Source organism: Saccopteryx bilineata, chromosome 3 (genome assembly GCF_036850765.1).
Source record: "Saccopteryx bilineata isolate mSacBil1 chromosome 3, mSacBil1_pri_phased_curated, whole genome shotgun sequence".
NCBI lineage: Eukaryota > Metazoa > Chordata > Mammalia > Chiroptera > Emballonuridae > Saccopteryx > Saccopteryx bilineata.
Window position 1 is genome coordinate 281,643,863 of NC_089492.1, and position 21,830 is coordinate 281,665,692.

Genomic DNA, 21,830 nt, shown 5'->3' on the forward strand with positions numbered 1-21,830 from the left:
CACACCATGTCAATCACACCAGCTCAATCACACCAGCTCAATCACACCAGCTCAATGACCTACCCAGGTCTCGCCATCTGGGCAAATCATTGGAACCCCTCTCAGACCCCATCCTCACATTCTCCAAGGGACTGATTTCACTCCTGTATTCCATCCCCCGTGGCTGGGTAGTCCTTCCCTGAGTTTATCTTACTTTCCCTCATGCAGCCTCAACTTCCTATACATCAGTGGGGAGGAGGTGAACAAGATCACCCCTGAGGGGCCTCATAGCCCAGGCATGTTATGGTAATGAATTTAAATCCCACTCTTTTCTGCCCGCTGAAAAAGGATCTAATGGTGTTACCCAAACTTCCTCTTTCTGTGGGACCAGACATTTGAGGGCAGTTAGTCCCCTCCAAAGCATCTTGAATCACCTGTCATTTGATTCCCAATTCTGTTCTGCTTTGTTGAATTTGGTTAGCTCTGTGTGTTGGTCTCTTGCAAAGCAAATAACCATTACCATATAATTCCTCCTCTTTCATTGGTACCAGATGTTACTCGTTGAGTAAAACATAGTCTGTTACTGTGTGTGTGTGTGTGTGTGTGTGTGTGTGTTACTGCCATCTCATTTTTCATGTGCTATACATCCCGTGTGCTGCTCTCAGGAAAAGATCTGATATCAGCCATTTACATCATAGTATAAACAAGCTCCGACTTAAATAGAATTTCTCCCAGGGCTGTTGAGACTTAAACCTTTTTCTTCTGTAACTATTAATTAATAGCAACATCTACTTACTTTATGAATTGGAAAAAGTCTAGTTATAGCTTTGCATACTGTGTTAACATTTCCAGGTTGCTCACCCTCTCTGGGCCCACTTGTAAAATAAAAGTGTTGAATGACCTCTTGGGCCCCTGCTCACTCTAGCCTTCTTGAACTCCCGAGGTGATTGTGGACAGTGTCTGGTAAACAGCCCAGTGCCTCCCTCCCATACCACTTCCAAGATTACAATTTTTTTACTCCTTCTTCCTTGTTCTCTTTGAGGAGTGGGATAGGCCCTCATTCCCAGTCACTATCGCCACCCCCGCCCTCAGCCTCCATCCCAGCAGCACCTCTCCCCCCTCCTCTCTCACCCAGGCAGGTTGCCCCCAATGAGGATCCTCCCCAGGGGGTACTCCTTCCCATTGGCCACCACTGGGGGGCTGACCTCCAGGTTCCCAAAGGAGTCCAAGCCACTCACAGAGCTGCCTCGTGGTTCCCGAGTCACGTAGCCGAAATCTGGACCCTGGTAGGGGAAACTGAGTCAGATTGGCTACAGGGGAGCAGATATGAATTCCTCAAAGATGGGCTGGGAGTGGCTGCCCATTCTTCAGATGGAAACACTGAGTCAAAGACTGGTATCTGAGCTAATCAGTATTTCATGTATGCACAAGGGCCAGAGTTGGGAAATACACAGGCCCTCGGGCCCTGCTGCCATATTAGAACATGTTATTCCCCACGGCCACAGGGAGACAGCAGAGAGGGCTCTGCTTGCTCCTGTACCCCTGTTAGACATAAAGCCCAAGGCCATGGCCACCACCTTATTCTCTGTGCTGGATTTTTGCCAAGTCCAGCCCAGGGAAGACATTTGGCTGCTCTAGAATGGCATGTCCCTGGGGACCAAGAGGCTGGTGATGGATGACCTCTGAGCCTCAGTCTTTCAACACCGGAAGAGGAGAGAACTTCCAGGCGACCTCTTAGAAGGGTCTTTAGAGGGGAGAGCCCCTACCACCTGTGCGATCCAGTGGGGGTGGGAGAGGCCTCCCCTTCTCTAGGCACCAATGTAACCTCTCCTCCTTCCTCAGGGGGCAACCATGCTGGCCAGCAACCATCGTCTTCACAGTTACCCTTGTTACCAGTAACAGTAGCATGCTCCCTTGGGCAGACACAGAGAGGCCTCACAAATCACTGTAAGCCAGGGCTATCATATCACTTTTACTGATGAGGAAACTGGGGCTCAGAGAGGGAAAGTGACTAACACAAGGTTACACAGCATGCAAGTGACAGAGCCGAGTCGTTCTGACTCTGAAACTTGTGTTCTAAATACCTGCTCTGCCCTGCTTCCCTTGTCTAGGACCACCAGATATAACAAATAAAAATACAGGATGCCCAGTTAAACTTGAATTCCAGATACACAACAAATATATTTTAGTACAGTGTTTTTCAACCACCGGTCCACAGACAGTCGGCCAGAAATCTCATGCCTGCCCGTGAACAGTCCTCAAAAGAGTTAACCACCCTGATGTTGTATGAAGATTAGAGACCCAATGATCTTAGTTAAATTCATTTAAACTCAAGGTGATTTCTGCCTTGGCAGTCCCAGGAATAATTCTACTATTTTCACCATCCCTAAAGTGTAAAAAGGTTTAAAAACCACTGTTTTATTGTGAGTATGCCCTATGCAATGTTTGGAACATACTTATACCAGAAAGATACTCATTGCTTATCTGAAATTCAAATTTGACTGGGCACGTCCTAAATTTTACCTGGCAACTCTGCTCCTGTTCTTAAAGATCATGGTTCCCAGGGCTGCCCCCTGTACTCCACACTCTGGTGTGACCCCCAGGGTAATGTCTCTCCACCCTCAGGGATGGGCTGAGCCCTAAACTACTTACCAGGATTCTTTTGTAAGGGAAGTCCTGCAGTTCCCCATTCCTGGGGGAGTCAAAGACCACCGGGAAGGTCTTATGAGGAGCCTGAATGTAGCCCAGCTCCATCTCATCCTGCCAATGAGAGAGACACCTCTCTGTGGACAGTCAACACCTTCCCACACCTTCTTGACACTGAGCACTTAGGGGAAGGCTGTTCCCAGGAGTGCTCTGCCTCCGGGAACTCTGCCCTTAGGGGTGAAGAAGGCAGGGGTCCTGATGCCTGCTGACTGGAGGAGGTGCTGGAGGCTCAGAGAGGGTGTGTACTCGCCTAAGGTCACACAGCAAAACTGACCGGAAATGAATAAGAACAAGGACATGGCCTTGGATGTGTCCCTGTGCTGAGTCAGGGCAGAGTGGACACTGAGAAGGACTCAGAGTGGCCTGAGTTGGACAAGTAAACCGCTGGGCATCAGTCAGCACCTCTGGCTTGCATACGTGGTCATGAGGAGTAGACAGCTGAACAGGGCTGAAGGGACCTGAGGAGGTTGCCTCCTTCTCAGACCCATAAACATGCCCAGGCTGATCCTGACCCCTCTGGTCCTGGAGGCAAAGATGGCCCAGCAGAGACAATCTAATACCCAACAAGAGGCTCACCATTCTGTGCTCTGCCCTAGGCTCTTTACGAATGTTAACTCCATTAATCCTCATAACACGCCTATGTGGAGGCGCTATTATTACTCCATTTACAGATGGGGAAAGCGAGGAACAGAGAGGTCTAGTTATCTGTCCAAGGGTGCACAGCTAGTCAGCAGCACAGCCAGAATGCAAACCCAGTTTGTCTTACTCTGGGGTCCTACCCTCAACCACCTCATTGGATGAACCTCCAGCCACAACAGCTCCTTAGTTTGGCATTCAAGGTCTCCCACCTCAACTCTTACCCTTCATGGAACCTTAGCCCTGGCCAAAATGAGCATATGACAGTCTCATGCCTCCCACCTCTGGGCTTTTGCACATGTTGCCAGGACCTCCATCCACTGAATCCCAGCATGGCCCTGACCAGCTCTTTGGCCCTGGGCATTTGCATCCCTGAGACTCCTCAGGTGGGTAATGGCAGGAAGTTGTCAAGAAGATAGACTGACACTAAGGTAATGAATGATGCATGGCCCGCAGTAAGCGCTCGCTGAATGGCGGAAACCATTACCCATCCATTTGCCAAATCTGGTTTGGCTCAGATGCCCTTCCTCCTGGAGGTCACCACTGACAGAGGTGATGCCACCTTCCTGCAAACCTGACTGGCACTTTGCTGGCACCCCTGCTCCATCGGATATTGCAGGAACAATAATTTAGCTCATCGGGGCTTCTCAGCTTCAGCACTATTGACATCTGGGGCCAGACCATTCTTTCTCGTAGGGGCCAGAAGCCAGTAGCACCACCACCCTCAGTGTGACAATTGGAAATGTCTGAGACGGCTAAATATCCCTCAGGGGACGAAATCACCATTCGTTGAGAACCACTGGTCCAGCCTTCTAAGGGCAGGGAGTGTGTGCCCAGCCCCGTGCCTAGTCCAACTCCTGGGGATGAATGGGTGTCAAATCCAGGGTCAGTGTGTTACTGGGTCTCCAGAAAGTTCTGGAGAGAAGGGACACTCTCTAGGTCTAGAATGAAAAAGAGCAGTGCCCGGAGGAGAATGCTCACAGCACCCGGGTCCTCCTGGATCTTTCCCCATTAGCCCCCCTGTCCCACCCGGTGGGGGCGGGGCAGCCTCCCCCTCCAGGATGTTGTCCTGGCTGGGCACTGCCCGGTGGCCATGGTACCTGGATCCAGCGGTCATTTCGGTTCTCAGTCTGTGGGCAAACGGTCAGCTTGCAGCCGGCCTTGCTAGCCAGCTCTGCCACTGCATCCACAAAACATGTGTTGTTCTTCACCCTGCACACAAGCCCGGGGAAGAGAGGCTCGGAACAGAACCAGGCCAGAGGGGCCGCCAGGGTCAGAAGGACCCACAGGGCTCCTCCCACTCACCGGCACACGTACACCTCCAGGGGCGGCAGGGTGCTGGGCGTCATAATCCAGGGCGCCACACGGAACACGACGGTGTCGGTGAAGATCGGGGACTCAGAGAAATCCTTTAGGGGAGGAAGGGAGGACAGAGCACTGGCCTTAGGGCCAGAGGCCTGGGTGATTTACAGACCTGGTGACCCTGAGCAAGCTATAAACTCCATACCGGTTTCTAGAGAGGAACCAGCAGGGTGGTGAGAATCTGTGATCCTCCACACCAGCTATGCCTGTCTCTCCCAGGAATAGAAGCTCTGTCACCTCCTCTGCCCAGTCACCCCCTACCTCATTGGAGTCATCCAGCAGGGTGACGTGGAAGAACACGAGGCCCGTGAAGTCGACGTCAGGGAAGGAGAGGCCCTCCACGAAGAAGCGTTCTTCGTCCCCTTGGAAGCGGGGCACCTTGTAGGACACCTTGTCCTGGCCCAGCACGTGCTTGTAGGACTCACACGAGTCCTCGGGACCTGGGAGGGGACAGAGTAGCAGCTGTGACTCCTGGTGGGCCTGGAGAGTAGGAGGAACGCAGGAGAGCTGTGTAATCTCACCAAAGTGCAGGCCAGACGATTCCTGTGTCTCCCCTCCCACTGACAAAGGGGAGAAAGCTGCTTAATACTCAGAGGGCGGGGCTGGGCGTGGGGACAAGTGGGCGCATCGAACAAAGTCAGGCGTACCCTGAGCTAGCAATTCCACTTCTACGTATCTTTCCTACAAAATCCATACACGGAGGTCTTCACTGGCTGTTTACGTGTTCACTGACCAAACATTGACTGAGCGCCTCCCATGGACCTGTGAGGCGCGGCTCCGGACTCAGGACACAGCCACCAGCCAGGTCGCTGCCCTCCAGGCACCTATATTGTAAGATCAACACTCCGAACAACCACACGTCTCAGGGGACCACATGGGTGGGTGACAGCACCTCCATGCTTCGGAATCCTGTGCAGCTGGGGGAACAAGGAAGCAGAACCAGACGCACACACAGAAGGGGTGTCGAATACACATTCAGTGGCAGGAACAGGTTGGAAAGCGGGATATGTACATGCCACACACACGCGTGTGCACACGCGCGAACACACACACACACAGAGGCACACAGGAAAATGTTAGAACACAAAGCCTTAACAGTGAACACATTTTAAGAGTCGGGTTTAAGGTTAGGGGTAGAGGACTCTTATCTTTTTACTCTTATATGATGTTAAATTGTTTAATCTTTTTTTTAATGAATTAATTTAACGTTTTGAGATAGAGGAAAGGAGAGAGAGAGAAAGAGAGGAGCATCAACTTTTTGCTCCACTTAGTTGTGCCATTGATTGCTTCTCATATGTACCCTGACCAAGGCTCAAACTGGTGACCTAGGGGGTTGAGCTGGCACCCCTGGGATTAAGCTGGCACCCTCGGGAATGAGCTAGTGACCCCAGCATCGATCAGGCAACCCCAGGATCAAACCAGTGACCCCAGTGCTCCAGGATGATGCTCTATCCACCGCGCTACCGGCCAGGGCATATTGTTTGATCTTTTTAAAAAGTGAGCATCTATTACTTATATACATTTGTATTTCTTTTCTTTTCTTTTTCATTTTTCTGAAGCTGGAAACAGGGAGAGACAGTCAAACAGACTCCCGCATGCGCCCGACCGGGATCCACCCGGCACGCCCACCATGGGGCGACGCTCTGCCCACCAGGGGGCGATGCTCTGCCCATCCTGGGCGTCGCCATGTTGCGACCAGAGCCACTCTAGCGCCTGAGGCAGAGGTCACAGAGCCATCCCCAGCGTCCGGGCCATCTTTGCTCCAATGGAGCCTTGGCTGCGGGAGGGGAAGAGAGAGATAGAGAGGAAAGCGCGGCGGAGGGGTGGAGAAGCAAATGGGCGCTTCTCCTGTGTGCCCTGGCTGGGAATCGAACCTGGGTCCTCCGCATGCTAGGCCGACACTCTACCGCTGAGCCGACTGGCCAGGGCTATACATTTGTATTTCTAAAAGGTCTTTTCCATCCTTGCTTGGACTTGTGAGAATGGCATTGTGGCTGTGTGAAGCAATGGCTATATGTTTTTTGGCAGGGGAGATGCACTCTGAATTGTGTAGGGACAATTGTCACAGTGCGTGGGACTGCCTTGAAAATAATTCAGTGAATAGAGAGGAACAGATGAAGCAAGAGAGGTGAAGAGTGATAACTGTTGATTCTGAGTGGTTGTCTTCTGGGTGTTTATACTGTCCTTTCTACTTCTGCATATGTTTGAAATTTTTGAGAGCAAAAACTTCATTCATCCAATAAAACAACCTTGGGCCAGAGCTCACACATCTGACTGTTCCCCTGGCCCCCAAGGCAGCCATGAGCCTGGGCAGAGCCTGCCCATTGGCACAAGGCAGGAATGAAGTTCCCTGGCAGTGGAGGGTGGGCGTGAACTCACCGCAGGCGTGGAAGACCCGTGCCCGCTTAGCGTCACAGCTGGAGGTATGGAGGACCAGTCTGTGGTCATCGAAGAGGGCAGCAGGGCCCTGGGTTCGCAGGACCATGACGGACATGTCTTCCAGGTCTGTGAAGCCAGACAGAATTTTGTGAAAGGGGCTGACACACAGTAGGTGCACAAATAATGTTAGCATCCTCTGCTCCCCTGGGGGGAGAGAAACGTGAGAGCTTATCTTTCCAATTCCATCCCAGCGTGTGTGAGAGTCTGCTGCCACTGGAGATGTTGGGAGGGGCAGCTGCCAGTCCAAGGCAGGTTCGGAGGACAGGGAGGGCGTATCTGGGAGCTGGAACAATGGCCTCAAGCTCTGCCTTCAGAGCTGTTCCTGTGGGTTGGAATCCCCGCAAGCTGACTGACCCTGGACACCCAGGGATGCGACCACTCCGGCCCCCCTCACCTTGCAGGCAGTGTACGTGCTGGTCACAATTGTCCTGTTCATCACTGTTCAGATCGTCTTTGTCACAGTTCACCAGCAGGATGGCTCCATACCCCTCAGGCCCCCAGACCCACTGGCGCTGCCAATGACAAAGTGGAACTGGTGACGGGACTGAGACCAGCCCTGCACTGCCCTGCCCATCAACCTCCCGGCTGAGCTCCTGACCCCATCCCTCCCCCTTCACCCTACCCTGTGAGCACCTCCTGCTCAAGAAATAGCAATGGCTCCCTACTGCCCGCCCCATCAAGTCTGAACGAGCAGCTTGTCTCCGGGGCTGCCAGCACGGTGTCTCCAGTCAGTGTCCGCTTTGTGAATGGGCAACTTCCTGATTCTAAATCCATCCATTCCCTTGGCTTTGGCTCCTGCTGTCCCCTCTACCTCAATGCCTCCCTTCTACATCCCTTTGGAGAGCAGCTCTACTTTCTACCAGAAAACCTTCCTTGCTCACCCAGCGCACCTTGACCGTCTTTGAACGCCTACTACTACATGGGGAATCACCACAATTCAGCCAGAAGTTCTTTATCAGTTTTATACTTGGTAGATTTCTCTTTCCACCAAGATCAATGGGTTAGTACACTATGGCCCACAGGCCCAATCCGGCTCATGGCTTGTTTTTGTAAATAAAATTTTATCGGAACATGGTCATGTTAATTTTTACATATTGACTGTAGCTGTTTTACACTGCCATGGCAGAATTGCATAGTTGCAACAGAGGCTATATGGCTTGCGAAGCCTAAAATATTTACTATCTTGTTTTTACAGGAAAACAACCCCTGACTTAGATCGAAAATCTGAAAGGGCTTTTCCCCTCAAAACAAGGCCTGGCCCAGGGCTAGGCAAGTGTGTGCTTTCTAATCCTTGGTGATGACTTTCTTTCTGGTAAAGATCCCCAGACATGTCTGGTCCCTGTTTGGCTCCCCTGACCCTGGCATCAGTGGGGAGGTAGGGGATACCCATAATGACCTCGCCTCTACTGACACAGCCTAGAGCAGTTCCAAACTCCACACCCCTTTCTGGCCCAGGCTGGATGCCCTACCTTGTCCACAGCACTGCTGCTCTGCCTGCCCTCACAGTTCAGGTCACAATCCAGAGTGATGTCTGCAAAGGGAAGGCAGCGGGTCAGTCAGTCACCACAGGCTCCCAAGGAGGTCAGCACAGGCCTGTGACCTCCACGCTCTACCTATGCTCTCAGGGCCTACCTGGCGCTGGGCAAATGAAAGTCATTTTCAAGAAGACCATGCGCAGAGGTGGGGGTATTTAGAGCCCCTCTTTCTGAGCTGGGGAAAGAAAGAGGCCTGGCAGAGGGAGCAGGGTCAGAGCAAAGGCCCAGGGTCAAAGGCTGCCTCCTCCAGGAAGTCTTTCCTAATCCCTCCCTCTTCTGCATCCCTACAGCCCTCACTGTCTGGGGCACGCCCTGTGTTGAGCTCGGGTTGCCCTAGACATTCTCTGTGTCTGTATGAAGATGCCTCATCTCCTTGGGATGGGGGACTGAGCCTGGACTTTGGTGTCAGACACACAAAGATGTGAATCTGGGCTCTGCCATCTACTGGCTGTGGACTGTCTGTCATCTCATACTCATAAAATCCCAGCCTCCATCCCACCTTCTTAACGTGTCTCCCTAGAACTTAGGGAGAGTTTATAACACAAATGGATCATTCAAGGGAGAGGAGTAAGGGCAGTGGGAAGGAGAAAGACTTTGAAATAATTCTGAACACGTGACAGGATACCCAACCACCACACAACATGTGAATATATCTCACAAACAGGCGGGCCAAAGGAGCCCAATGCAGAAGAAGGGGTACAACATGATTCCACCCACAGGAAGTTCAAAGAAAGACGAAAATAGACTATATTATTTGGGTGTGCATATTCAGGTGATAAAACCACCAAAAAAAAAAAGGGCAAGAAAATACTTATCACTAGGTATTGGTTACTCCAGAGGAAGAGGCCAGAGATCAGGGAGGGTGTAGTTGGGGGAGACTTTGTGGTGCTGGTCATGTTCTATATCTTGACCGGGGCGATGGTTGATCAAGTGTTCGCTTTGTAACTATTCTTTCATGTGCATGTATAAAATAAAGTGTCATGTGCTTTTCTGTGTGTGTATTTTCCAATGAACTGGGATGTGTGTGTGTGTGTGTGTGGTTGGGGAGGGGGAGGCAGAGAGATACCCAACCTCAGTCCTAACTAAAGGGAGGTGAATTAAAGCACCACGGAGATACAACCTCACTGACTGGCCAAAAGGGAGAAGGCTGAAGGTGCACAGGGTTGGCGAGACACTCCCATGCGCTCTTGGCAGGTACACAAAAGTGGAACCGTCTTTTGAGGGGAGCAATTTGACAATCTCTGGCAAAATTCACAATGTGCATTTCCCATAGTGCAGCAGTTCTGCTTCTGAAGATAGAGCATTTTCAACTGTCTTGCTACTTGCTCTCCACGTGCTTGAACCAATGCAAACTGCCACCCACAATGCAAGGGACTCCCCACTTCCACATCCTTGGCAACACTAAGTGAAGCATCTTTTCATTTGGGTTCTGGTCACTGGGGCTTTCTCATCTGTGAATAGCTTGTTCGGTTTTTTTTTTTGTTTTTTTTTTTTTTTGCTCATTCGAGTCATTTTTCTTTTTTTCCTTACTGATTGAAATTCTCTATAATCTCTGCTCTAAGTAAGCTGTAGGCATTGCAAATGTCTTAAGATCTCCCAGGCCAGAGCTGGATGTTTTAATCATCTGTTGTATAGAAATTTTCTATCTTAATACAGTCGAACTTATCAATCTTTCCCCTTATGATCTGTGCCGTTATTTTGCCTTGTTAAAGACAACCTTGACCTTGAGTTTACAGATATTCTCTTCCAAAAGGTATAAAGTTTTGATTTCACCTTAAGATTTTTAACCCATCTAAAATTTATTTTTTTATTATTATTTTTTTTTTTGCATTTTTTTTTTTTTCTGAAGCTGGAAACAGGGAGAGACAGTCAGACAGACTCCCGCATGCGCCCGACCGGGATCCACCCGGCACGTCCACCAGGGGGCGACGCTCTGCCCACCAGGGGGCGATGCTCTGCCCATCCTGGGCGTCGCCATGTTGCGACCCTCCTGGGTGTCGCCATGTTGCGACTAGAGCCACTCTAGCGCCTGGGGCAGAGGCCACAGAGCCATCCCCAGTGCCCGGGCCATCTTTGCTCCAATGGAGCCTTGGCTGCGGGAGGGGAAGAGAGAGACAGAGAGGAAAGCGCGGCGGAGGGGTGGAGAAGCAAATGGGCGCTTCTCCTGTGTGCCCTGGCTGGGAATCGAACCCGGGTCCTCCGCACGCTAGGCCGACGCTCTACCGCTGAGCCAACCGGCCAGGGCTATTTTTTTGAGTATAGTAAAAGATATAGTTCCAAGTTTATTGATTCTCATGTGATAGCCACATGAGCAGGGGGTCTACGTCCAGTTCTTTATCAGTTCCATGGTCTGTATTTCATCCTGCACCAATGTCACACTGCCTCAAGTACTACAACTTGGAAAAAAGTCTTTGGTGCCATGAATCCCTTCATCTTGTTCTTCCTCAAAATTGCCTTGGCTCTTCTTGCCCTTGGCTCTTCCATAGATTTAGAATCATCTCTGTGAAGTTCTATGTAAAAAGCCATGTTGGATTTTGGTGGGAGTGTCATTGAGTTTAGATTGTTTGATATTGTCCCATCAGCTGTTACATCTCCGATCTGTATTGTGTTTGTTTTGTCCTTTCTTTCTCTTTGGGTTTCAGTTTGGGTCACTGTTGCCCTATCTCCAAGTTCACTAATTCTTTCTTCAGCTAAGTCAAGTCTACCAAGAGGCCCATCAAAAGCATGTTTCATCTGTTACCATGATTTTTATTTCTAGCATTTCCATTTGAATCCTTCTTATAGTTTTCATCTCTCTGCTGCAATGCCCCATCTGTTCATGCATGTTAGCCACCTTTTCCTCTACAGTCTTTAACGTATTAATCATGATCGCACTTGCTGTCTGAGAGTTCCAACATCTGCATCATCTTGCATGGAGTTTATATATCAATTTATAGAGAACTGGGAAAAAAAATTAAGTTGAAAAAAGGAAGGTCCAGTTCCATGTCTATATATGCTTCCGCTTCCTCACAAAAGGGGGGAACAGACAGGTATGCATGTGTCTACTTGTATAAGCACAGCATGTTTCTAGAAGGGTGCTGCACCTAGGGAACTGGGAGTGTTGGCTTAGAAGGAGAGAGGTTTTACTTTGCAATTTATAGTTGACCCATGAACAACTTGGAGATTAGGACCGCCCACCTCGCACATGTAACTACGGTCAACCCTCTGCAGATTCAGCTTCCCAACCGTGGAGTTGACTCTTGAACAACACAGGTTTGAACTGAATGGGTCCGCTGAACTGCAGAGATCATTTGAAAAAAAAAAATCCATGTATAAGTGGACCCATGCAGTTCAAATCCATTTTGTTTACGAGTCAACTATATAGTCTTTCGTACTGTTTGAATTTTTTTAAATGTGCACTTCTTGCTTGAACTTAAAAAATAAGACTGATTGATTGTAGTAAAAACGATCCTTGCTCAGTCATTCTCAACCACTCCTCACCCTGCCCTTGGCCACTCCCTCAGCACGGCCCCAACTTACCAACACAGGTGAGGTAGAGCACCGTGTATGCCAGGGGCAGGGGCTTCTGGCTGGAGTAGTAGGAAATCTGGACCTGTTGAGAGATGAGACCGGGGTCACGGCAGCTGAAGCCAAGAGCTCCTTGGCTTGGGATACCAGGCAAACAGGGAAGGAGGTCTCGAAACCTCTGCGCACTAAACCTGAGTTTCCTAACTTGGCTCTTCCTTCAGCCTCCCTGCGCCATTTATTTTCCGTGCCTCAGTTGGCTCATCTGTAAAATGGGAACTATTTATGAGGGATTCTGTGGAGACTTGGGTCCCAATGATGTCGATGACCACCATATGATTTTGACGAGGCCCAGTAGCGAGCCTCAGTCCCACCATTTGTAAAATGAGTAGTTCAGACCGGGCAGGGTTTAGTGACATTCTCCAAGCCAGTGGGACCCTGGGGCTCAGACAGGCCTGGACTTGAGCCCAGCACCTCTGGGTTCTGTGACCTCAGTCAAAACCCTTCACCTTTCTCAGCCTCCTCAGTTTTCTCATCTGCAAAATGCAGACCATACAGGTTCCTCCTTCAGAGGATGACAGCACAGCTTGGAAATAGCACACATAAGAGACTGATTCCGTAGAAAGTGCCCAAGAACTATCAGCTGCTGTAACTGGTGACAGGTGGCACTGAGTAAGGGCTTGGATTCTGGGTGCAGCGTGTGTAAGTATCCTGGGAAAAGTTACTACCTGCTCTGGGCCTCAATTTCCTCAGCTGTAAAGTGGGGGATAATAGCAGCTCCTCCCCTAGAGGATTGATTACAGGCTGTGAGGATGGAAGAAGAAACTCATGTGACAATCTCCGCGTGGTGCCTGGCCCTCAGCGAGCACCCAGGAACTGTCAAAGGTGGGGCTGAAGATGGCAAGGACGATAGAGCAGTTGTTGGAGTTTGATGACTCAAAGCCACCTCCAACCCACGGCCCTCCTCTCGGACAGTCCCTTCTGACGTGGGTCCCTCAGCTGTCTGGTTCCAATGTCCTCATCTCAACCTGAGTGTTTAGGATCTTACATGAGCCACTCAACCTTCAGTCCTGGGAGCCCCTAAATCCTATAATTACCGATCCCCATGTGTCAGGCTCCAGCAATGAGGCTCGCCTCAAACATACAATTACCTGGGTCCCAGCTAAAGGCAGGGGAGGTGGAGGGGGGTCAGCCAAGGAAGTTAGGGAGGGGAGGGAGGTATCCACACAGTCCCTGGCCTCAGCAGGGTACCTCCCAGGCCGCTGGTCCTCCTGTCCTGCCCTGGGGACCCCATCCTGACCATCACCAACTCTGCGACTCACCAGATTTTGTGGTTTTAGGTAAGCCGTGCCCCTTCTTGGTCTCAGTTTCCTTGTCTGTAAAGTGTTTACACTGGGTCCCACCCCACCTGTCTCACAGAGCCCCGTGGAGAGGCTCAGTTCAGATACATGGATGGGAACTGGGGTAGGACTGATGCAGGGTACCCGCCCCCAGGTGTCAGGCAGGTCTGCGTTGAATTCTAGCTCTCCTCCTGACTAGCCATGTGGCCCCAGGACAGTTACTCTGAACCTTGGTAGCCCCGTCTGTGAAATAGGGATCAGACCCTGCCTGTCAGGGCTATTGTGAGGGCTAGAAGAGATCATCCATGCTTGGCTCATGGTCAATGCTCTTAAAGGGCCAGTTTTTCAAAACATAGCTCCTGACATGGAGTATAAACCCACCACTCCCATATGCTGAGTCCTGGTTCCCATCAGCCACTTAAGGTAGCATCACCCATGCCAGGCTCAAGGGCCACCCTGTTTTTTCCACTTTTTAAAATACTTTTTAATTTTTCCATTGATTTGAGAGAGAAAGAGAGGAAGAAGGTGAAGGGGGAGAAAGAGAGAAAGAGAGAGAGAGAGAGAGAGAGAGAGAGAAGCATCAATTCGTTGTTTCACTTAGTTACGCATTCATTGGTTGCTTCTTGTATGTGCCCTTGCCGGGGATCGGACCCATGACCTGGGTGTGCTGAGATGACGCTCTATCCACTGAACCACCTGGTCAGGGCCTCGCCTACCTTTTAAACATTGCCTGCCCTGGGGCTAGAATGTTGCCCACAGTTGGGGCATGTTAAACTCACTCTTATTAGCTGAACTAGCAGAGAGAGGAGAGAAAGGGAAGTCATTATGCCTCTGAGAAGGCAATTGGGACAGGAAGAGAGTGGAGGAAGGAGAAGCAACTTGGGGAAATGTCACCTTGGGCAACGGGGTCTCCCCAGAAAGCAGCATCCCTCCCCTGTCCCTGGTCCCTCCTTTCTCTCCTCCACTCAGAGTAGCAGAGATAACCTAATCAACTCTCAGCCTACAGATGGGGAAACTGAGGTCCTACTTGCCAGAGGACACACACTCTGTGTTTTTAAGATGCTGAGCTAGAGCTAGCTGGCTCCAAGGCCAGGCACATACCCACCATGCTACCCTGTACTCTGGGCAAAAAGAGGGTGCTGAGCCCTTGTGAAGCTAGCTCGCTGCCTTCCCGCTCTGCCCCCAGACCAGGGGCCACACTCACGTGACTGTCGTTGAGATCATTGCTGGGAGAGTGCATGACCACGATGATCTCCAACCCCGCGGCACAGTGCCACCGCCTGGTGTCTGCACGCTCCCGGTCCCTCTCCGTGCTGGGAGAGACGTAGATGTCCACACCAGGGGTTCCGTAGACCTCAAACGTCTCTGTGCCCTCTGGTACTGACCTGGGAAGAACAAAGAGCCATGGGAAGTGCTGGAGGGGGCAGCCTGGGTTCAGATGTTTGAGCTTTGGCTCAAACTCTTGCTTCCTCCAGGAAGCCTTCCCCGACCACCCCAGGCCTCTCAGCTCCTCACAGCAAACTCCTGGGAGTCAAGCTTGGACCATGCACAAATATATACACAGTCTTGCATTCCAAGGCTCAATGTTCACTCACATTTCCCTGGAGGAAGCAGCATACACAGGCACCCAGGCGGATAACAGTAGCCAACACTTGAGCTCTTGCTATGCGCCTGCCCTGTTTGAGTCTCTTTAGGTGTATTATGCCATGTAATCCTCTCAATAGCCCTAGGAGGTCAGTACTTTTACTGTCCCCATTTGGGCAAACTGACGGTAAGTAATTTGTCCAAGGTCATGGAGTTAGTTAGTGACAGGACTGGGATCTAAACCCAGGCCTTCTGGTTCCTGAGTCCACATTTCTTGCTCATCACTCCTCAAGAGTAACAACCACAATAACCATCACCCCTGGGGCCCCCGTCCCCTACACACTCACCATGGCAGTCCTGGCTAAGCCGCCCTGACCAGCACAGTCCCCGCAGGAGAGGATCATGACTCCTACTTACATGTGGGGAAACTGAGGCTCAGAGGGGCAAGAGATTTCCCCAGGGTTGCATAACTGGTCGTTCTACCGCAGGCCCTTTCCCTTCCTCACCCCGCCCGGAGGACAGCAGACCTGTTGCCAAACACCCTCTTCACCTCCCCCAACCAGCATGCTTCTGATACTTCTCAAAGCGGCTTTTTTTTTTTATAAAAAGAGAACTAGCCCAAGCCCAAGCTCTGGTCCCACTGCTGGGCACACTCTGCCCACTGTCCTCACCGGCGCGAGGGGCTGCACAACTGTTTCTCCTGCCCCAGGAAGCCAATGAAAACACAGAATGCCCAGTTAGACTTGAATTTCAGATCAACAACAAATAATTGTTTTCATAGAAGTATGTCTCCTGCAATATTTGGGCCATGATTATACACAAATGTTATTAATCGCTTATCTGGATTTCAGATTTAACTAGGCACGCTAGATTGTATCTGGCAACCCTTCTCCCACAGCCTGTAATTCCCAGGGCTGGTGGTGCCCTCTGTTCTGTTGTGCCCTGGGTGTGGGGCCAGCCCTCACTAGAGGACACTGGAGAGAGAGGCACAGGGACACAGAGACAAAGAGACACGGAGAGACCCAGAGAGATGGGGAGCCGGAAGACAGAGCCACATGGAGACAGATCGCGGCATGAAGGGCCCCTCATACCCAGGGGCACCCTCAGCTCCTCACCCGCCCCTCTCCCCTAGGCACCTGACCTGCAGCTCCCCAGGAAGCCTGTAAACTTTCTGTGGAACGCCTCCCCCAGTCCCAAGCTGCCCCTTGGGCCCCATGCATCCGTGAGCTAGAGCTGAGCACCCTCACTGTCCTTCTGGTACGAAAGCCCACCAGTTCCCAGACCCCCACCCCTGGGTTTGGGGTGTTTCGGCCCAGCTCCCTGAGCCTCCCAGGGCCAGGCTCTGTGTAAGGTATGGGGGAAGTGCCCCCGCCTGGGAGGGGCCCACAGAAGCTGAGGGTTCAGTTGGTACCTGGACCAGAGTCAGGAGTCAAATACTAAAAAGGCTGGACCGCACATCAGCCAGGCGACGGTGAATATTATAAATCGCCTAGCCTCCCTGGGCTCGGTAACCTTACCTATAAAGTGGGATAATGACACCCACTTGGCCAAACTCACTGGCCATCATGAGGCTCAAATGCGAGATTGATAGGAAAGGCTTGGAAAACTGCCCACCCCGGATGGGGGAAGGAGCTGTTAAAGTAAATTAAGGCAAAGGAAGCTGGAGGCAGATCGAGAGGGTGGGCTAGGGCAGGGGTCCCCAAACTAGGGCCTGCGGGCCTCATGTGGCCCCCTGAGGCCATTTATCCGGCCCCCGCCACACTTCCGGAAGGGGCACCTCTTTCATTGGTGGTCAGTGAGAGGAGCATAGTTCCCATTGAAATACTGGTCAGTTTGTTGATTTAAATTTACTTGTTCTTTATTTTAAATATTGTATTTGTTCCCGTTTTGTTTTCTTACTTTAAAATAAGATATGTGCAGTGTGCATAGGGATTTGTTCATAGTTTTTTTTATAGTCCGGCCCTCCAACGGTCTGAGGGACAGTGAACTGGCCCCCTGTGTAAAAAGTTTGGGGACCCCTGGGCTAGGGTGTCGGGGAAGGCTTCCCTGGGGAAGGACAAGGAGGAGACACGGCTGAGGGGAAGCCATTTTACCATGGAGGCCTAGGAGGTCAAGTTTAAACTCAGACCGTAACAAGCTTGTCTTATTTCGCCCCTATGTAATGGGGAGCCAACGATGGGTCTTGATTAGAAGAGGCAACACGATGGAGCCGTGGTCAGGTGGTTGAGCCTGTGGACTCAGGGGCCAGGCTGCTGGGTCCAAACCCCAGCCTCGCTATTCACTAGGTGTGCGGCCTTGGGGGAGGGACGTGGCCTCCCTCGGCCTCAGTGCTAGCGTCCATAAAGTGGGGATAATGAGCAGATCAAAGGAGTGGGTGTGTGTAAATGCTTGGGACCGAAAGTCAGAGGCCCCCGAACCCAAGCCCTCGTTTCAGTGCTGAGAAAACTGAGGCTTCGAAGAAAAGGGACTGGAGGTAGGACTCCAGACTCCCAGTCCTGTGCTCACACCCCCGTCACGAAAGCTGTGTGTTAGGGAGATCAAAAGGATGGCTGAGGGGAGGAACCCGGCATCGGGGACAGGAAGGTCTGGATTTCCTGTTTCCTGGAGGACGGAAGAAGTGGCAGAGAGTCATCAGGATGAGCTTCTTCCTCCGGCCAGGCCCCCTCAAGCTGCCAGCGTGCTGCCCTGGACGTGCCCCCCAGCCCAGCCCCAGGAGGTGTATGTGGCTTGGAGCCTTGGGTTCTGCCTAGATGAGGCAGTTCACGCACAGGACAGTCAAGGCACCCCCCCTCCCCCAGCACCAAGGCCTCCCAGCCAGCCGAGGAGGTGGCGAATGGAGGGTGAACAGTGCAGGGTGGCCAACGGTTCCGGTTTGCCAGGATCGAAGGCATTTCCTGCAGTGCAGGACTTTCAGTGCGAGACCTAGAAGGTCTTGGGCAAACCGGGACAGCTGGTCACTCTCACAGTGGCCCACCTCAGACCCACCTGGTGAAAACAGATTCCAGACCGGAAGTCCTGCAGGCAGGGCCCTGGAACCTGCATTAGAACCATGCTGATGCCCAATGAAGTCAGAACCACAGCTAAGGGTGGACTGTTTCAGAAATGCTGGAGCCTGGTGCCCCCAGGGCGTGTGAGGATGACTCAGTGTGAGTCCACCCCATCCTGGGAACCAAGACAAGCCAGGTCTTCCCCTGTGTCTTCTGACTTCCCTTCAATGGTGAGGAGGATGACGATGACAATGGTGATGAAGGTAGCTCCCATTGCCGTATTATTCCTACTTTACAGATGAGAAAACTGAGGCTCATGACAGGTGACTTGCCCAGTCACACAGCTGGTAAGTGACAGAGCCAGGACTCAGGGCCAGCTCTGTCCCCATTCCCTTGCAAACCCAAACCCATTGGCCTCTGACAAGACAAAAGCAGATTTTCAGAAACAAGAAACTGAAAGAAAAGGTCCCTGTAGCTGAAAACACAAAGGTCGACAAGATAACCACCAAAGCCTGCACTGAGTGGCCCCCAGAGCCAGAGGGGACCAAGGCCCAGGCAGCTCTGGCTCCAGGGAGAGGTGCCAGCTGCTCCTCCCACTCAGTGAGGCTCCCAGATCCTGGCCTCTCCAACAGAACCAGGCACAGGAAATTACTGTCCCTCTTTAATCCCATGTTCTTCCCACCCCAGGAAAACGCGGCCATGCATTCATCTTAAAACCAAACAGTTCAGTGTTGGAGATGTGTCAGCCTCCCAGAGCCCCGCTGCACATGGGCAGTCAGAGTTCTCACATCAAAATCCACTGGAGCCTGACCTGTGGTGGCACAGTGGATAAAGCGTCGACCTGGAAATGCTGAGGTCGCCGGTTCAAAACCTTGGGCTTGCCTGGTCAAGGCACATATGGGAGTTGATGCTTCCAGCTCCTCCCCCCCTTCTCTCTCTCTGTCTCTTCTCTCTCTCTCTCTCTCTCTCTCTCTCTCTCTCTCTCTTTCTCTCCCTCGCCTCTCTAAAATGAATAAATAAAAATTTTTTTAAAAAAATCCACTGGAGGCAGAGGGGAGCTGCTGTGTCATCTAAGGGATGGGGCTCAGAGGCCTCTGTGAGCAGAGCTTGAAACCCACTGCTGCTCTGTGCAGACTCTTCAGGATACACTGAGGAAACTGAGGCCCAAGAAGGAGCAGAAAGTTGTTCCAGATGACACAGCGAATGGTGACAGAGCTCAGACCAAACCTCAGGGTCACTGACCCACAGGTGCCCTGCCCAAGTCTTTTCACCCCATTAGACCACCTCTGCTGAGCAAGGGGTGATGTGGGCTGTTTCCCCTTCCACCTAGGGCCGCTCCCCAACCCTGGCTGCACATTTACCCTGGGGTGTGGCTCAGCACAGGAATCTCTGTTCAGGAAAACAGAGCTCCCTCCCAAATCAGGGCCATCTCCAACTCAACAGAAGGCAAGAAGACAGAATTTAATCTACTGCCTCAGATAGAGAGGCCCAGTGGTCTTGCCTCTGCCCATCCTTCAAGGCTCTAGTTGGTGCCCTTCCTCCAGGAAGCCTGTCCTGACTGCTCAGCCTATGCTAATTTCTCTTTGCTTATCTCCTCCTTCTTCCAGTATGGTTCAGAGGTTGTTCCCCAGTCATCTTGTCAGACACGGAGCCAGGCCTGAGCCACCATGCCCACTGCCCCTTCTTTTGCTGGCTCACAGTCTGAGTACCCAGGATTGCTAAATCATGGCATCTCCAAGCCAGAAGAGACCCTAGTGCTAACCCAGTACGGCTCTGCTTGTGAGGCTGGAGTCTCTTACTCAGCGGCCCTGTGAAGAGGTGACCCTGCTTCTGCTAGAACTGCACGATGGGCTTCTCAGAGGGCAGGAACCATGCCTGCCTGTTCACCTTTATGTCCCGTGCCTGGCACACACTAGACGAAAAGAAATACCAAGGTGGTCCGGTCACCAAGACCCAAGAATCCCTAGTTTGCAGGTGCAGGAGGCCCCAGTCCACCACCCTGTAGCTATCCCCCCTGCAGCCTCCCTGCAAACCCCAACGTGGCCCACCCACTCCATTTCCCCAAGACACTGCTGCCTTTGCCTCTCGTGACCCTAATATGTCCTCCGTCCTCTCAGGAAGCTCTTCAGGGGAGGAGCCAGCCCTGGGTTTCCCGGGGCAGGTCAAACTGAAGACACATCTGCCCTCTGGGCAGGAGGCAGCTGGGGCAGATGAGCCACCCCATGAGCACACAGTGCTGGAGAAGGCACTGGCCCCACAGGTGCCACCAAATGCCCTTTCCACTCCTCACTGCCACCCGACCTCAACCAGGCTTTAGTTCCCGGTACCTAGGTGGACCGGATTTGGTTCAGATTGGGCTCCTCCCATGACCAGCTCCTCACCCCCTCTCATGTAATACTCTGGGCCAACTTTTGACCAAGTTCATTCCAATTTTTAAGTTTTAGCCTAGGACACTGTTTCTCAGCTGGAGTGAGCCCCTCACCCTGGGCACTTTTGGTGATGTCTGCAGACATTTTTGGCTGTCACAGTGGAAGGTGTGCACCTGGCATCTAGTGGGTAGAAGCCAGGGTCACTGCTCAGCATCTCTCAGGCCACAGGAGGCCCCACTGACTCCCACCCCCCACGTAATCACCATGTCCACAGTGTGGAAGTTGAGAAACCTGGTCTGTAAGATGGGAACAGTGACACGGCTCTGCCTTCTCCCCTCCCGGTCCCTTGATATTACCTGTGTCCCCAACTCAGCCTCAGAAATTGGGGCCTCTGAAGACTCTCCCAAAGGCTAAGTAGCCAGGTTCCTGGTGGGTCCCAGAGCCCAGGTCCCAAAACCCTGCCCAAACTCCCCTTTTCTTCAGAGGAGAGGGAAAAGGTGGAGTCTCATCTCCAGCCACTGGCCTTAAGGACATGGGCATACACTAGGGGCATAATGTATGGGCACTGAATGGCTGGGGGAGACCAGATCCCTCCTCCTCAAGTGCCAGACCGCTAAATTCTTAAGACTCCTGACTATGAATGGGTTTAAGCCCTGGCTTGGCCTCTTAGGAACTAACTGTGTGACCTGAGCAAATGGGTTGCCCTCTCTGTGCCTCAGTTTCCTCATCTGTCAAACAAGATGAAGCTAATAATAAACTTAGCTCATAAGGTTGTGAAAGTTAAATTAAAGAGGCTTGTTAAGCTCCTGGGAACAGTGCCTGGCACTAAGTGTTGTCTAAACACAAGTAATTTAAAAAAACATTGACATTCTCTTTTCAGGCTCATAGAAAGGGGGTGGGGTGCAGGGAGGGGCAGTATTATTTCTTCCTATTCTTGTGCACTCAGCCAGACTCTCAGCCCAGCCTGCAGGGTCATCTGGACAGAGAAAAATGCTCAAGCCCCATCGCACCTGCACCCTCAGCCACTACAGGCCTCTCAACCCCCTTTCAGTCTCTTACACTTCAAGTCCCCTGGCTAGAGTTTTCAAGAAACCCAACTGCAAAAGACAAGGACCCAAGCTTCTGTGTCTGGCCAAGGCCAAGGCTCAGGAGAAAGCAGCCAAGCCTGGCCAAAGCCTTGAGGAAGCCCTACACAGCTCATAGGGGAGTGCCCAAGGGGGTCAGCAGCAAGGGTCTGCAAACTCCAGGCCTTTGGTTCTTACCCATAAATGTCCACGAGGGTCTCCACGCCAGCCACGCACACAGCGCTGGTGGGATGCTCCAGGGACACACGCACAATCCTCTGCACAGACATGCTGGCTTTGGACTGGGCTGGGGCCACAAAACCCA

General features: G+C 51.8%; 1 protein-coding gene across 1 annotated transcript in view; it reads right to left on the reverse strand.

The window, feature by feature from the left end:
• PADI3 (peptidyl arginine deiminase 3) overlaps positions 1–21,830 on the reverse strand; it is a 29,280-nt gene extending 7,450 nt beyond the window's left edge. Inside the window, exons 1-11 of the mRNA XM_066270310.1 lie at positions 21,704–21,830; positions 14,706–14,886; positions 12,177–12,249; positions 8,592–8,653; positions 7,517–7,634; positions 7,063–7,188; positions 4,945–5,123; positions 4,627–4,730; positions 4,422–4,533; positions 2,632–2,739; positions 1,111–1,262 (exon numbers count right to left, since the gene is read on the reverse strand). Coding sequence (XP_066126407.1) covers positions 1,111–1,262; positions 2,632–2,739; positions 4,422–4,533; positions 4,627–4,730; positions 4,945–5,123; positions 7,063–7,188; positions 7,517–7,634; positions 8,592–8,653; positions 12,177–12,249; positions 14,706–14,886; positions 21,704–21,795 — 1,307 coding nt within the window. The 5' untranslated portion in view covers positions 21,796–21,830. The remainder of the gene's footprint in view (positions 1–1,110; positions 1,263–2,631; positions 2,740–4,421; positions 4,534–4,626; positions 4,731–4,944; positions 5,124–7,062; positions 7,189–7,516; positions 7,635–8,591; positions 8,654–12,176; positions 12,250–14,705; positions 14,887–21,703) is intronic.